The 16326-nt window shown below is 43.4% G+C and overlaps 1 protein-coding gene across 1 annotated transcript in view; it reads right to left on the reverse strand.

The window, feature by feature from the left end:
- The window catches only part of PLEKHD1 (pleckstrin homology and coiled-coil domain containing D1), a 48779-nt gene extending 39157 nt beyond the window's left edge, over positions 1-9622 (reverse strand). The window contains 1 exon segment of the mRNA XM_015413302.1: positions 9474-9622. Coding sequence (XP_015268788.1) covers positions 9474-9622 — 149 coding nt within the window.
- Positions 9623-16326: the final 6704 nt, after the last annotated feature.

The following is a 16326-nucleotide window of genomic DNA, read 5'->3' on the forward strand; positions in this document are numbered from 1 at the left end:
ACTGTTCTCATGATACAATTTGGGGTGTGTGTGACCTGGATGAGATTGTCTACAGCTCCTGTAAAATGAACCTTCTTTTAAAGAATTAAAACATTGAGAATGGGTCCAAAACTACACAGGGGAGTATGCCAATCACAGTAAGTGATGGTGCGGGCACTCTCCAATGTATGTGACCACTGGGCAAGCTCCAAAAATCCCAGCCCTGAAAGAGCTGGCAGGAAGCTATAACAGTCAGGACTGCTTAGCATGATGATTGTCATCATTCCATTCTGTATGACTTTCCTGGATTCCACCAGTGGCAGTATGGAAATTCCCAGTTTGATGTTAGTCACATTGTTAAGCTTACAGTTGTGACTTATATCTTTCATTATAGCAAGCTTTCAGCGACATTTCCATGGTGAGGGTAACATGAAGTCTCATCCTATCAGATAGTAGGTTTGCCCACTGGCCTGGAATAAACTCTATTATCCCTTTAATAGGCACTTAATGATATATTTACCGGGTAATGTTATTTACTTCCATGCCATGAAAAGTTTCAGCTGCCCATTTCCGCATATTAAGCTCCTATTAAAGTGACAGGGCATTTTTCTTCAGCCAGTTGGCAATCATACTTTCACATAATTTATGACATGATTCTTTCAACTGTGACCTTCTACAAGCACATCAGATACGGTTCCACTGAGCCACAGCCTCTTCCCATCCTTCTCATTCTTGCAGTAAATCCTAACCTTCCAAAGTGTTTGCACCCAAGATTGCAGAAAGTGCTACTGAGTAGATCTATGGCCTGTGAGTCCATACCTTAAATTCTTCTGCTCATTTACCAGAGAATAGCTAGAACTGAGAAAATATATCTTGTGTGATTCTCTCACAAAAAACCTGTTTTCTGCTGATAAATGTTTTTGTTCCACAGCCCCATACTCAATGAGATTTGTCAGGTAATGTCTTATAAAAGTATTTTGAAAACATAAAGGGACCATGTTAAGTATTCCCTGTGGATTATAGCATCATTTCTGGGCCTTGAGCTAACAATGCTTTTTGGAATAGGTCCAGTAACTAAGTATAGCAAATAATTTATGTTGAACTAGGGTAATTCTCATCCTCTGGGGATATTCCAGTAAAAGTAGAACAAGCCAGCCTCTAGGGCTTGTCAGATCTGAAGCTGCTGAGCCCATCATGTGTACCACTCAGAGAGAGGCTGAGACTTTCCTGTCACATGTTTTGGGGGTAGAAGTACAGATCCAAGGTATGGGGATAGGAGGTGGGATGGGACAAGATTAAAGACACTGCATGTGTGTCCAGAAAAAAACTGATCACACACCTAAACAAGATGTGCTGATAATCATAGCTGAATGGAACATAAAAGTGGGAAACAAAGTAGAATCAAATATTGTTGGAAGATTTGGGCTAGGAACACAAAACGAAGCAGGAGAGCAACACATAGAATTCTGTGAAGACAAACAATTTGTTCATTGCAAACACATGCTTCAGGAAGCCAAACAGGTGATTGTATATGTGGACATCGCCAGTTGGCCAATATAGAAATCAAATAGGAAACCGAGGATGGAGGAGCTCTATTCTATCTGCTCAAACAAGACCAGGAGCTGATTGTGTTACTACTGACCACATAGAATAAAGCTGAAGAAAAACACCAAAACAGTCATAATGCCAAAATATAATCCAAAACATTCTTTATGTGGCTAAAAATCCCAAGTCTGTCATGAATCCACTGTGTAGCTTTGGGCCACTTACTTGCAGCCTGACCTACCTCACAGGTTGCTTCTGTGATAAGATGGGGAGTGTACGGTTTATACCACCATTAGATTTTTATTTCCTCCAAGGAGCTAAGTATGAAGCACTGGGAATACTACCTGTTCTGTCCCTCTCTCCAGCTCTCTGTACCTTCTAACAAGCAGGCTAAAAGCCCATAACTGGTTCCTTGAGGGCAGAAAGCAAGCATGTGTTTCCTCTCTTCCAATCCAAGAGGGAAAAAGAAAAACGTGTCAGAGTTGGGCATCCTGCTGGACCAAAATATGATTGGCTCAGTAACTCATTCAATGTGGCCATTTATCACGATTTCAGTAAGGCTTTTGATAAGGTTCCTCATAATATTCTCAGTGACAAGTTGGTAAGATATGGTTTGGATCCTATTACTGTTAGGTGAATCTGTAACTGGTTGACAGATCGCACCCAAAGTGTGCTTGTTAATGGTTCCTCATGCTCTTAGAGAGGAGTGACAAGTGGAGTGCCTCAGGGATCTGTTCTGGGACCTGTTTTGTTCAACATCTTTATAAATTATTTGGATGAAGGAACAGAAGGAATGTTTATTAAATTTGCAGATGATACTAAATTGGGAAGGGTAGCAACTACGGCAGAAGACAGAGTCAGGATATAGGATGATCTTCAGGCTGGAAAACTGGTCTAAAACAAATAAAATGAATTTCAACGGAGATAAATGTAAAGCTCTGCATTTAGGTAGGAAAGATAAAATGCATGATTATAGGATGGGAGAGATTTGTCTTGGCGGTAGTATATGCAAAAAGGATCTTGGGGTCTTAGTACACCATTTGCTGAACATGAATCAGTAGTGTGATGCAGTAGCTAAAAAGGCAAATGCTATTTGGGGCTGTATCAACAGAAGTATAGTGTCCAAATCATGCGAAGTGGTGGTATTGCTTTACTCTGCTCTGGTTAGACCTCATCTAGAGTATTGTGTTCATTTTTGGGCACCACAATTTAAGAAGGATATAGACAAGCTGGAATGTGTCCAGAGGAGGGCAACTAAGATAGTGGGGTCTGGAGACCAAGTCCTATAAGGAAAAGTTGAAGGAGCTGGGTATGTTTAGCCTGGAGAGGAAATAACTGAGAAGTGACATGATAACCGTCTTCAAGTACTTGAAGGGCTGTAATATAGAGGATGGTGTGGAGTTGTTTTTTGTTGCCCCAGAAGGTTGGAACAGAACCAATGGGGTGAAATTAAATCAAAAGAGAATCACAGAATCACAGAGTTGAAAGGGGTCATACAGGTCATCTAGTCCAACCCCCTGCTCAATGCAGGATCAGCCTAGGGCATCCCTGACAAGTGTTTGTCCAGTCACTGCTTGAAGACTGCCAGTGAGGGGGAGCTCACCACATCCCTAGGCAGCTGATTCCACTGCTGCACAACTCTTACTGTCAAAAAGGTTTTCCTAATATCCAGCCGGTACCTTCCTGTCCTTAATTTAAAACTATTATTGCAAGGCCTATCCTCTGCTGCCAACAAGAACAGCTCCCTGCCCTCCTCTCAGCCCTTCAAATACTTAAAGAGAGCAATCATGTCCCCCCTCAACTTCCTCTTCTCCAGACTTAAACATTCCCCAGTCCCTCAGCCTTTCCTCATAGGGCTCAGTCTCCAGGACCTATGGTCTCCAAAAGATTTCAGTTAAACATTAGGAAGAACTTCCTGACAGTTAAGAGTGGTTCCTCAGTGGAACAGGCTTCTTTGGGAGATGCTGGACTCTCCTTCTTTGGAGGTTTTCAAACAGAGGCCATATGGCCATCTGACAGCAATGCAGATTCTGTGAACTTAGGCAGATCATGAGAGGGAGGGCAGGCAGGCTTCGTTCTCATGGACCTTTCAGGGAAATGCTGATTGCCACTTTGGGGTCAAGAAGCAGTTTTCTCCAGGCCAATTTGGCGATGTATCCTGGAGATTTGTTTGTTTGTTTTGCCGTCTTCTGGGCATGGAGCAGGGGTCCCTGGGGGTGTGTGAGGGAGGTAGTTGTGAATTTCCTGCATTGTGCAGGGGGTTGGACTGGATGACTTTGGTGTTCCCTTCCAATTCTTATGATTCTATGATTAGTGGAGAATAGTGTTCAGATTTTCCATGAAAGCTGAAAAATACCTTGTCACAAGCACTGCAATACACCTTGTGTAATGTATACAAATGGGTTATCCGTTTCCTTGGTCCCATAACAGTGGGAAGAAAAGACTTTACTGCTACAACTATTTATCTTAAACTGCTTTGGCAGAGAACCAAGAGCTCCAGACTGTTAGCTGACATTCCAAATGATGCTCTACAGGGTCCTATTCCTGTAAACTCCAGCCGTAAGCAACCATTAACAACTAAAAGGTGTACATAATGTACAGTTCTCTTAAGCTCAGTGGGGAGAGTTGCAGAGAACACTTTTAAGTCTTAGTAATTCCATAAATTCCATAATCAGAAATTCACATGGGTTGAACCATATGCCAGTTGCTATATACTGTCATTCCTTCTCATGTTTTCAAGGGCTCACACACAGGACTATAACAAAGTGGAAGCTACGTAGCCATTATTTGGTATGGAGGATAACAGTAATAAATGCTACAGTATGTATCAAGAGCTCACCACATCCTGGATTTAAAATTATATTTATATATTTATGTTATATACATATATGTTATACACATATGCACACACAAGCAAAACTCATGAGGAACTTGTGGGGAAGGGGAAATCCCACCCAGTCTGATCCCCACTTCCTCATGAAGTTTTCTTCTGTCCACCATTGCCTCTCTCCCTCCTCCTCCTGCTAGCTCAGCTTCCCTGCCATCTGTTTGCACCACCACCATTCCTGCCTGCCTTGCCAGCCTACCTCACCTTTCTCTGCCTCCCCACCACACCTACATTTCCTAACACCAGAACAGCTTACCTGGCCTACCCAGCATTGCCATCTTTCATGGCTTTCCCACCGCTTCCTTCTTTTTCAAAATGGCAGTTGAGAGCCATTTTAGGTTTTCCCTCTATAAGTTTAGGTTGGGAGCTCCTAGAACATCCTCTTATGCTTTTTTATTTCATTTTTTTCCTGCAAACCTGGTGGCTGTCCCATTTTGTAGAAAAATTCCTTTTCTCTGTACATGCACACCTTGCGTGGCTTTTTGATCAGGAACTGAGAGCCATGTTCAGAATTGGATGTACTGATATAAACAGAGCCAATAAATCAGTGGTTTATTGGAATGTTTCCTGTCCCATCCCAAGTCTAATTGGTGCAATTTCTGGCCAGCTTTTACAGGGCATGTTTTCTTTTGAAGAAGACAGCATTGAAGGTTAATTGTGTTTTCACTCACAAATACGAAGACTGTACAGGTTTTATAGGGGTAAGTATACAGGTAGATAGTCCCAGAGCAACCTCAGCATCCTGGATCTGAAAACTCCTCCTCTCTTTGCAGTTGCTATGGTTATATGAAACCTGGCTTTTTGCTAGCTTTTAAGTCTTTTTAATGGCTTTCTAGTATTTTTGTCTTGTTGCTTGTTTATTACCAATGTATTAAAATTTGTCAATATATGTTTTAATTATGTTTGTATAACATCCAATAGATTTAATGGGAGGAAGTCTGAATGAACAAACTACCCCATCACTGGGGCCATGGCAAGCCTAAGCTAACTCTTTCTTGACACTCCATATCAGAACAACATAGTTCACAACAACTCCCGTACAGTGTCCGATGCAGACTTGAACTCACCCAAAGAAAGGACAAGTTGTGTTGACTTTTTAAAGTCACTTCCTGTTTGCCATGGTGCTCTTGTAACTCACTCCTACTTTGCTGCTGGGGCAGTGCAGCAGTTGATTCCTTCCTTCTGATGCCACGCCATTCTCCTGTCACCTGATCTGTACTGCACTTTAGCAACGAACTACCAACTCTCCTCATGGTGCCTCCAATTCATTGTAAGTATTTCATCTGAATCCTTCAACCAACCTCAGCCAATTCGTACTTTATAGATGTAAATAATATAGATATTACTCACTGCCTCCTAAAAACGAGATGACTTCTTGCTGTAAAATAACATTAAATTAATAATGATGTTCAGGTGCTAGAACTGCATGGCAAAGAGATGGTTAGAAGAAAATGATCTTTAATGGGAACTTTCAGCCTGCTGCAGAGGAATCCTTGCTCACTCATATTCTCACTCCCTGGGAACACACAGCAAATCTTGGCTCCTCTTTCAAACACCATGACTTTGGATTTCTAAAGGTAAGTTACTGACAAAGATGAAGCTCTCTGGCTGAAGTTTATTACAAATCAGCAAACATTTTATGCTCTGCAGAGTTAATCTACAGAATAAAAGACTGCAAACTAAAGACCAACACACTTGCAAAAATCTGAAGATTTTTTTTTCTACCTTCCAGTGGAAGAAATCGGAAGTTTAGCAGTTGCTTCCTGTTCATCCCCTTGAGCTAGCTGCCAAGCATTTGTCATCAGTGGCATTGGCTCTGGTGCTACATAGAGAATGTTAATAATTTAACTCCTTGGAAAGAGAGAGTATTTGTTTAATCTTTAAAAGGTCTTGAAAAAATGTGGGTAAGTTGAATTAAACCTATTTATTAAGCAGGGGAAAATTCTCAGATGGGTTAATAGAAATGTTGGAGTGGGTAGCCTAAGCATATTCAGGGGTGGGGGTGGGAAGAATAATTTCTCAATGCAAAACAAAAAAACTAAAAGTACAGAGTTGGATCCTACGCTTCCACTGTGCCACTCTCCATTTTTGTGGAGGTTGCACTGTTCTGCAGAGCATGTTCCTCAGGTCTAAGGTGCTTCCTGCTCCTTGAAAGATCATGGAGACAACGAGCACTGATGGGATCCACATCACAGGGGAGGACTACCTCAGCCACAGGACAGTGCTCCAGAAACAAGGGACAGGAGCCAAAGCACATACACCAACAATTTAGTAAGAAGTACTCATTCCAGTAAAATATGTCCAGCTCTTGTCAACCATCTTTGCACTGACTGGCTGGAACACCACAAGCAGAGTAGGTTTATTTAATAAGCAATCCAGTAAAATGCTGCCTGTATTTTTTCCTTACAGCTCCACAAACAGAAGGGCTGGACGCTTAAACAATGAAAGTAAAAAAACTGCCAGTAATATTCATAGAGATCCTCTCGGGCTCTGTTGCTACTTTAAGTCTCTTGCTCAGGTCTATATTAATAGTCTGCTATGGCCATTCTAACCCAGTGCATCGGGACACGAGAGCATGATGAGCACATCGACCTTCTTCTTGCAGTAGCACCCAACCAGAAGCAACGGAGAAAGTCCCTCCAAGAAGGGATAGTTCTCTCTTGCTTTGCCAGTCTTTCTGATTCAGCCAGCCTCTCAGGAACCAACAGCAGCGCCACTGGGTGACTTTCACCTGGAAGCATCTCTACCATTCTCAGCTGGCCAAAGATCTTGGTCTCTTCTCAATGGCTCTGCACAATCTCTCACTGCTCCTTATGCCTGGAAAGCCCACTTGGAATTCAACCTCTTTCTTCCTTCATACCTTAGCTCAAAAGTCACAACTGCCATGAAGCTTCACTCCCCACGCACACTAAAAACAAAGCTTCTCATTATAGTTGCCTGCATAATATCCCTTGTTACCCCTTGCCTCTTCCTTTAGATTTATCTCCTGTATAGGTTGTAGTAAGTAGCTCAAGGAAGAGCCCTGCCTTTTGTGTAGTGAGTTCCCAGCTGAGCAAAGACAATAGCCTAGGATGACTCTGGCTACTAGCACCATTAGCTGTGAGAAGGTTTATAGCTAGGATGTTTGAAATGAACCTGGTGTTTTGGTTGCTAGGTAACCATATTTGTAATCACAAACAGTTGTTCTGCATTCACAAGGGTTCAGAAGTAGTTTCTGGCTTTTACACTAAAGAATCTTTGTGTGTAACTACTGCAGTATTTAAAATCCTCAGATATCTTTGGTAAATTGTGATATTCAGATATCTTTCCTAAAAGGAAATCTTGCTGTATTAGAGGGACATCACATTTTCCCCAGTAATCAAGAATATAATATTTTGCCACTGGGAGATTCCTACTGGATCAGACCGGTGATCCATCTATTTTCGGCATCCTGTTTCATACAGTGGCCAACCGATTGGCATGGAGCACCAACAGAATATAGAGGCCACAGCTTTCCCCTGATTATAACTCCTGGCACTGGTATTCAGAGGTTTGCTCTCCCTGTATATGGAGGTTCCCTTTAGTTACCATGGCTAGAAGCCACTGATGGACCAACCTCCATGAATCTGCCTTAATTGTCTCTTAAAGCCATCTGTGCTTGTAACCATCACTATGTACTATGTCCACAGGCAGTGAATTCCACAATTTTCATATTGAGTCAAGTAGCACTTCCTTTTACCTATCCTGCATCTATTGCCAATCAACTTCATTGGGTGCTCCTAAGTTCTAGCATCATGGGAGAGGGAGAAAAAACTTTCCTCTATCCATTACCTCCATCCTATGTATATAAACCTTTTATCATCCCCCCCTCCCCTGGGCCAAATCATATGATACATTTTTAACAAGTTGGGTTTGGGTTCTGTGCACATTCAGCTCCAAAAATGGGGCAACTGACACCCCCGTAGGGCCATTTCAGCTTCAGAAAATGGCATGGGGGAAGGCAAGAAATCCCTCCTTCCCTGTGCCATGGCCCCAGGTTGAAGTGGGCTCCTGCAAACCTCTAAAGCAGCATCCCCTGCAGCTGCAAGGAAAGTGTCCGATGTAAAAACTTCCCATGTAGTTTGAACCTCACTCATTTTTTTTTCTAAACTGAGAAGTCTCTGACTCTTTGGCCTTTCCTCAAAGGAAAGGGGCTCCAAGCATTTTATCTCTTTTGTCCTTTTTTGTTCTGCACTCTTTTTGAAATATGTCAATCAGAACTGTACACAGTATTCCAAATTCTTCTCCTATTAACATGGCACTTGCAATAGCAAGAAAGACTGTGCTGGACAGCACCCACAACATCACAAACAAGGAACATAACTCTTCCAGCACTATTAAATTCCTTCAGACATACAACTAAACTGCAAAAGCTTTTTAAATTTAAGTTCCCACACTTGCACTCCACAGAGAGTATAGAATCATAGAGTTGGAAGGGACCTCCGGGGTCATCTAGTCCTTTCCTAGTAGGAAAGCAATTTTTGCTAAACTGCTTTTGCTTCCCAAAGGAGGGGAGTCTGGCTGACACTGTGCCCCATACTGTTAAAGAGACATAGTACAAATGCCAAGAAAAGTGATCCATGGAAGTTTAAAGGCCACACCCCTCCTACTTAAAGCTGGCTGGGTATCAACTGTTTTCCCCTTGAGAGGACAGCCAGCAAAGATGACCTGGCTTTACAGCAATCTGCTAACAGGAAAGTGTTCCACCAGACTATCTAATCTAAGCCTAGAGACTGGCATGATACACACTAATTACCCACATTGGTAGCCTTAAAAACCCTAGAAGACTGCCCCTGATACCTTACCTCAGCCCAGAAACACTTTGAGCTAAGCCCTGCCTTCACATCCTTTCTCATTTGCCTTGAACCCCTCTGCATGAATAAGTATTACAACCCTTGCCTGGTTTGAAACTTCTTTAGAGGCTTTCTTTACCTACCTAGCTTTGATCCTCCCAGCACAAGCCTTCTCCCGCCCCCCCCCCCCCCACCCTTTTTTTTTTGTTTGTTGTTACTGCATCCCTGCACAACTCAGTTCTGCAGCTTACCTCCTGGACCATTTAGCAGACGGTCTCCCGAAAGGTCTTTTCCAGAGCACTCCATACAGCTGCACTTTGGTGCTGATATCCAAGACATCTGAATCTGCTTGTTCCATAGATGGAGAAGGAGAGACAGAGTTGGATTTAGAAGTGAACATTGTCCAGACGGATGGATTTTTAAAAAATCTAATTCTCTACCGCTGCTCTGCAGCTCAGGGAATCCGATTAAATGCAATGAGCCAGAAGGATGTAACCAGCCACGGGGAGGGAGCGAGACTGAGGCTATGCTTTGAATCGATAATTAGATTGCTCTGGGCTCAGTCAATATTTGTCTGCCTGATGCAGAGATGCTGAGAGCTCCCTCATTCCGTAGCACTTCCTGATGCACTGAAGCAAGAGCAAAGTTCCAGCTCAGCTCTGAAGACAGCCTCTTCGGTCATAAAACGGGATGAGCACTTAGATCATAATAAACCAAAGAGCGAGAGGTTGAGGCACTGACCCTCGACTCTAGAAGCAGGTACATGTTAAAAATTAGCACATACCCGCCTCCGTCCTGTACTATGCAAGGAAGACAGATGTCTTAAAAAAAAAAAAGCCACGTATACACAAAAGGCATACATAAGGAGTCAGGGCCAGCTACAGGGCATTTCTTAAGTCTATGCAGTAAACCAGGAAGTGTCTAGCCACTTCCCATGTTACCAAGCAGTGTGGTGTAATGGTTAGTGTCCAACTAGATCTGAAACACCCAGGTTCGAATTCCCACTCTGCCATGGAAGCTCACTGGATGACTTTGGAGCAGCCATACTCTGTCTAACCACCCTGACGGGGTTGTGAGGATAAAATGGAGGAGGAGAGAATAATGTTGTGAGTTCATCAGGGTATGAATACATTAAGTAACAGAAGCTGGCATGGCAAGTGTTTAAAAGGTACCATTTGTACTGTCACAGCTCAGAGAGAAGGCAGAGAGGAAGGGAGGGGAAAAATACAAAGCACCGGAGTGCGTGCAGAAAGTGAGTGTGAATCCAGTTTTGCTTCCTGTGGCAAGCCAGAAATCCTTGGATGGGCTTCACATGACTGCTGCACCCTTGACTATGGTGCCAGAAAGGCTCAGCCCTGCTCTAACATGAACTGCATGGCTTCCTGCTAAGAGGCAGGGACATGCCCAAGTTGTCTTTCAGGGCTTCTATGAGTGTAAACAGAGAGCACTTTGTAAACATACAAGCACTACAGAAATTAGAATTATTAAAATAAACCCATCAGCTATGACCTGGAAGGACCTGTGAGTGTTAGCTGTCTGCCTGCAGTGTGTGAACTTCACTCCTGCTGGGCCAATCCACCACATGTTGAGAGAAATAGGCAGAACTCTGAAAGCTCCTGAAATGAGGCCCGCCCCCATTCCTCCTTCAGCAGCTCTTCTGCTAAACTTCTTTTTGAAGCCTGCTGAGGTTAAGACAGGTTTCCAAATCAGCTGCTTCAATAAAGTCACAAGATGGCACACATTATGTGATCTCTCATTGTAGCATACCTTTTCCATGCTGTTTTACACTACATATATATACATATATATATAGGCTCAAGTGGTTAAGACGCTGAACTGCAGGCTGTGGAAGGTCAGTAGTTCAGCAGTTCAAGACCCGAGTTGCTGCATGATGGAGTGAGCTCCCGTCTCTAGTTCCAGCTCCTGCCAACCTAGCAGTTCGAAAGCAAGAAATTGCAAGTAGATAAATAGGTACCACTTCGGTGGGAAGGTAACAGTGTTCCGTGCGCCTTGGTGCTTAGTCATGCCGGCCACATGACCATGGAAACATCTTCGGACAGTGCTGGCTCTTCGGCTTTGAAACGGAGATGAGCACCGCAACCCTAGAGTCGGACTCAACTGGCTTTCGAGCAAGGGAACCTTTACCTTTACCTTTTATGCCAAGATTGCTTTGGAACTGGTTACCAACTGCCTGCAAGTTTACTTCTGGACCCATGTAAAGCTTACTCAACCTATAGACAAATCATATACATTACAAATCATATATAGTACAGTAAAATGGAATATTGATTATAATATAGCACAATTAATATTAGAATGGTAGACCAAAATGCATTTCTCTTATCAGGTGACAGAAGAGATGTTACAACTACACAACCAGTCACCCCACCTTAAAGAAAAGGGTGCTGTTAGCTACCTCCATGCTTGAGACAAATGGAGCATAACACAGGGACAGTTTATTAGTTTTTCGCATTTCACAATTAAGAATGATACATTTACACATCACTCTCCAAGTCTGACATATTTATTTGCCTCTCTGTGGCTGCAGTCAGAAATGCAGTTTGGATCCAGTGTGGCCCCACTTGTAACTGATCCATGGGTTTTTTTTGTAATGGAGAGCTCTGATCAAACCTCCCCCCTTTACCTGCTTCAATGTGCTTTCACCCCGTGGTTGATTGATCAGACATGGCAGCCACAGAATGGGGCGGTCAGGCAAGTTTTTTAAAACTATTTGTCTTTTGGGCATGCACACAAGCACTTATGGGAAGCAGGGCTTCTAACTCCTTGCAGAATGTTGCCACCTGGTGGCCAACGAGATTGCTGGAGGCGGCAGCTGGGATATGTAGTTCATTGTGAAGGAAGCGTTTTTGAAACCATGCCTTTGATGAACTCAATGTGTCAAATGTTTCAAAGTGAGGGGAGGAGAGAATAGAGAAGCATTTAAATGCTTGCAGTGAAGCTGGAGTCATGGGCATCACTCTCAGACTGCCTCCTTCCCTCTCCGAAAAAAGTCATCTTTTCCTTTAACCCCTTCCCTACCCCATGGCCATAAAGCACAGAAAAAAGCACACAGGTGTCTTTCTTTGGAAGTTTTTGGGGGAAAAAACACATTTTGAGGGGGGGGGAGAGAAACAGGCGAATATGAAGTTATGCACACTTCACTAACTGCCTGAAAAAAAGAAGCCCAAAACCGGAAGGGAACGACTTGAGAGTGTGATGATTGATCAGACATCCAGAAATGTGGGGTGAAATCGCACACACCAGGAAGAACTGGACTTTCCCTGGTGCCAAATAACTCCAGCTCGAAGCTCGAAGACAGGTGAGAATGGGGTGCCCACAAATGGGGAACGGAGAACAGATGTTGCTGTCTGGATGTGCATTTTAAATCCGGAAGGCAACAGCAACGACACCAGCTCAAACAACACGTCTGATCACAGCCTGTGTTTTCCAATGGAATTGAATCCAAACAAATGGTGACCATGTGGACTTAACATGTTATCTCTGTTTGGTCTTTGCATCTGTTAAAACATTGTATGTTAAATGGTAACCATCTAAACCAAGCTTGTTATTCCTGAATCTGATAAACACCTTTATTATGTTGCATGCGAATTTACTGCTCAACCTCTGCTTATATGTACGGACTGGTAAATTCCACTTCATTGTACCTGAGGAAGTGTGCGTGCACACAAAGGCTCATACATTGAATAAAACTTTGTTGGTCTTAAAGATGGACTTAAACTTTGTTCTGATTTTTTACAAAGATACTACTAAGTTTCCAGTGCTCTCTTCGCTCAAGAAAGCCCTTATGGTGTAATGATTAAGTTAGACTAGAATCTGGGAGCCCAAGGTCTGAATCCTCACTCTGCCATAGAAGCTCACCGGGTGACCTTGGGGGCCAGTCAGTCTCAGTCTAAATGGTGAAGATAATGTATTTACTTCATTTGTTCCCTTTCTCCTCAGATGGGGACTCAAAGCAGCTTACATGATTCTCCTCTCCTCCATTTCATCCTCACACCAACCCTGTAAAGTAGGTAGGGCTGAGAGTGTGGGAATGGCCCAAGGTCACCCAGTGAGCTTCCATGGCAGAGTGAGGATTCCAGTCCAGGACTTCCAGGTCCTAATCTTCGGAGACCATAACTGGTAACACTGCACTGCCTCCCAACGTGGTAAGGTGGCTTTGAGTTTCCTTTGGGGAGAATAGCACTGTATAAATATGCCCCAAATTTCCCATCACTCCTGGAATCGATGCATAGGCAACTCTTTGCAGCTGTGGGGGGGGGGGGGCATACATCAAATGGTAAAATAGGTTGAAGGCTCCCAAAAGGGTATCATGGCCTCACGTTCCACTGACAGTAATTTTTCATTGGCTCTAACCAGGCTAAAAACCCCAAGTCTGTCATGAATCCACTGTGTAGCTTTGGGCCACTTACTTGCAGCCTGACCTACCTCACAGGTTGCTTCTGTGATAAGATGGGGAGTGTACGGTTTATACCACCATTAGATTTTTATTTCCTCCAAGGAGCTAAGTATGAAGCACTGGGAATACTACCTGTTCTGTCCCTCTCTCCAGCTCTCTGTACCTTCTAACAAGCAGGCTAAAAGCCCATAACTAGTTCCTCGAGGGCAAACTGCAGAAAGCAAGCAGTCAAATTAATAATAATCATCTTGTCTGCAAATACCCATGTGTTTCCTCTCTTCCAATCCAAGAGGGAAAAAGAAAAACGTGTCAGAGTTGGGCATCCTGCTGGACCAAAATATGATCGGCTCAGTAACTCATTCAATGTGGCCATTTATCACGAGTGTGGAAGGAAGGGTTATAGTCAGCATCTAGCATAAGAGAATTGGATTTATACCCCACCCTTCACTGCCCAAAGGAGTCTCAGAGCAGCTTACAATCCCCTTTCCTTCCCCTCCCCACAACAGACACCTTTTGAGGTAGGCGGGGGCTGAGAGAGCTCTCCTGAAAACTGTCCTTGAGAGAACAGCTCTGAAAGAACTTATGACTGACCCAAGGTTATACCAGCAGATGCATGTGGAGGAGTGAGGAATCAAACCCTGTTCTCCCATACTAGAGTCCACACTCCTAACCACTACACCAAACTGGCTCTTGTAAGCAGCTGCACAAAGGTGGTAAAATGTCCATGAATTTGGGTCTTAAGGCACGTGCAATGGACTGAAAGCTCATATCAACTCTAGCATTCTTCTAATTCCTTCTACACCCTCGCCCATGAACTGCAGCCTCATGCTTACTCATCCAAATTAATTCCCCAAAGCTCCACTCCCAGATATGCATGAGTTGTGTACCTCTCTGCTAGTTCTGCTTGGTAATGACATCATGGATGATGTTTGCTCAGACCACAATTGTAAAGTTTCAAGAGAGTGACCAGAAATGGAGGAGGTAGCCAACCACTGCACAACACAGATACAGCTATTTAATGAGGAGTCATAACAGCAGAAGCCCTACAGAAGGCTAGCCTGCCGAACTTGCTATCAGTTTCATGAGACTGCTCATTTTCTTCCTTAGTTTGTAATGGGAAAGTATGACTCACAGCTTCCAAGTGCAGCCTTACAATGTTATGACTGTTTCTAATAAGGGTGGCATATCTCCTTGTCTATGACAAGGCTAGCACTCACATTAGATGAAGAGAGATCAACTCCCATTGGGTCAAGCTCATCATACAGTGTGGCCACAAACATCTGTGGTCCATAATGATCCAAGGATACAGAGATGGTTTAAACATGACCTTGGAGACCACCTCTTTCCACCTGCCCCGTTCAGTCTCTGAGATGGGCTGAGAGAGCATTCTTCATACTGTCACAAAGAACAGCACTGTCAGTGCCCTCCTTTCCACATTTTGGAGGAACTCTCTCATTACACGCTTGCTTAGGTCCAAGTCAGAGCATCATTTTTAAAAAGCATCATTAAGACCTACCCTGTTAGGGCTAAACTTGAAGGCTCAGAGCTATGTAGGAAATGCCCAGGGTGTTTTGGTTGAAATTTTGTTTTATTTTATGCATTATCTGCCCTGAGCCTTCAGATTAGAAAAGTGTCACTCTAAGTATCCCAGAGTTACAAATGTTACACTTTACAACTTGGAGAACAACACATTTCCAACCATAGACCAGTCTGTCAGCCTGTTAACCATAATGAACAGAACTCTGACTCATAGGGCCCTGAGACAAGAGAATAGCTTGCACATGCCTGTCAGTCAGTATTGCTCTCTGTAGGAGAAAGTGTGGTATGGATACAGTAACTGAGGCTCTAGAATACAGACATTTCTCCTTATGTCCTTTTGACAGCAGTCTCCACTCAAAATTAACAGTAACATGCTTATGCAGGGAAAAAAGCAGCTTAGGTTTTGCCTATAACAGAGAACTCTCATGAACCAGAGCTTCAGCTTCACCCAGGCTCCCCTATGCGCCATATTTGGCTCTTCAAAGAAGACATGAGCAGAAAACTCCCACCTACTGCGTTTCTCTGTTCAGAGCACTCCCTCTTGTGGATGCAGAGGCAATTCCTTGCAAGGCGAACAAGAGGTTCTTGAAATAACTGTCAAACAGGAAGGTTAGATTTGATTTCCCCCTGAACTAAAAGAAAAAGAACCAAGTCCAGTTCACTGGAGAACTTTAGCCTATGATGTGCAATAAGTCAGTCAAATATTTTTTATTTATTTATTTTTATTTAATTTTCGACTTATATACCGCTCTGCCCCCGAAGGGTCTCTGAGCAGTTTACACATCTGTTTATCCCTAACTAGGGCCACATTATTTGTATGGGGGGTGATAACCTACCAGCACCCCGACCGCGGGCTCAGTTGTTATTCAGTTCCTGGCTCGGCTTGTTGTTCAGTCCCTGGCAGCTCTTCGGCGCTTCACTTCCAGGCGCCCGGAACAGGTCTTAATCAATACTGTGAATACAGCAGCCATTCTTGATAATTAAGAGTAAGACAATGGAACATCAAGACAGAGTTGTTTCTCAAGCTGGTTTTGAGGGCTGAAGTATAACAAATTAAGCTGAAGGAGTTTATGATGGTACCCAAATCCCAATCAGCTGTCTTCCCTGTTGGTCCACAGGAAACTATACCTTGTTTTCTAAGTATTTAG

This window comes from Gekko japonicus, unplaced genomic scaffold (genome assembly GCF_001447785.1).
Source record: "Gekko japonicus isolate JY-2015 unplaced genomic scaffold, Gekko_japonicus_V1.1 scaffold32, whole genome shotgun sequence".
In the NCBI taxonomy this organism is placed as follows: Eukaryota; Metazoa; Chordata; class Lepidosauria; order Squamata; family Gekkonidae; genus Gekko; species Gekko japonicus.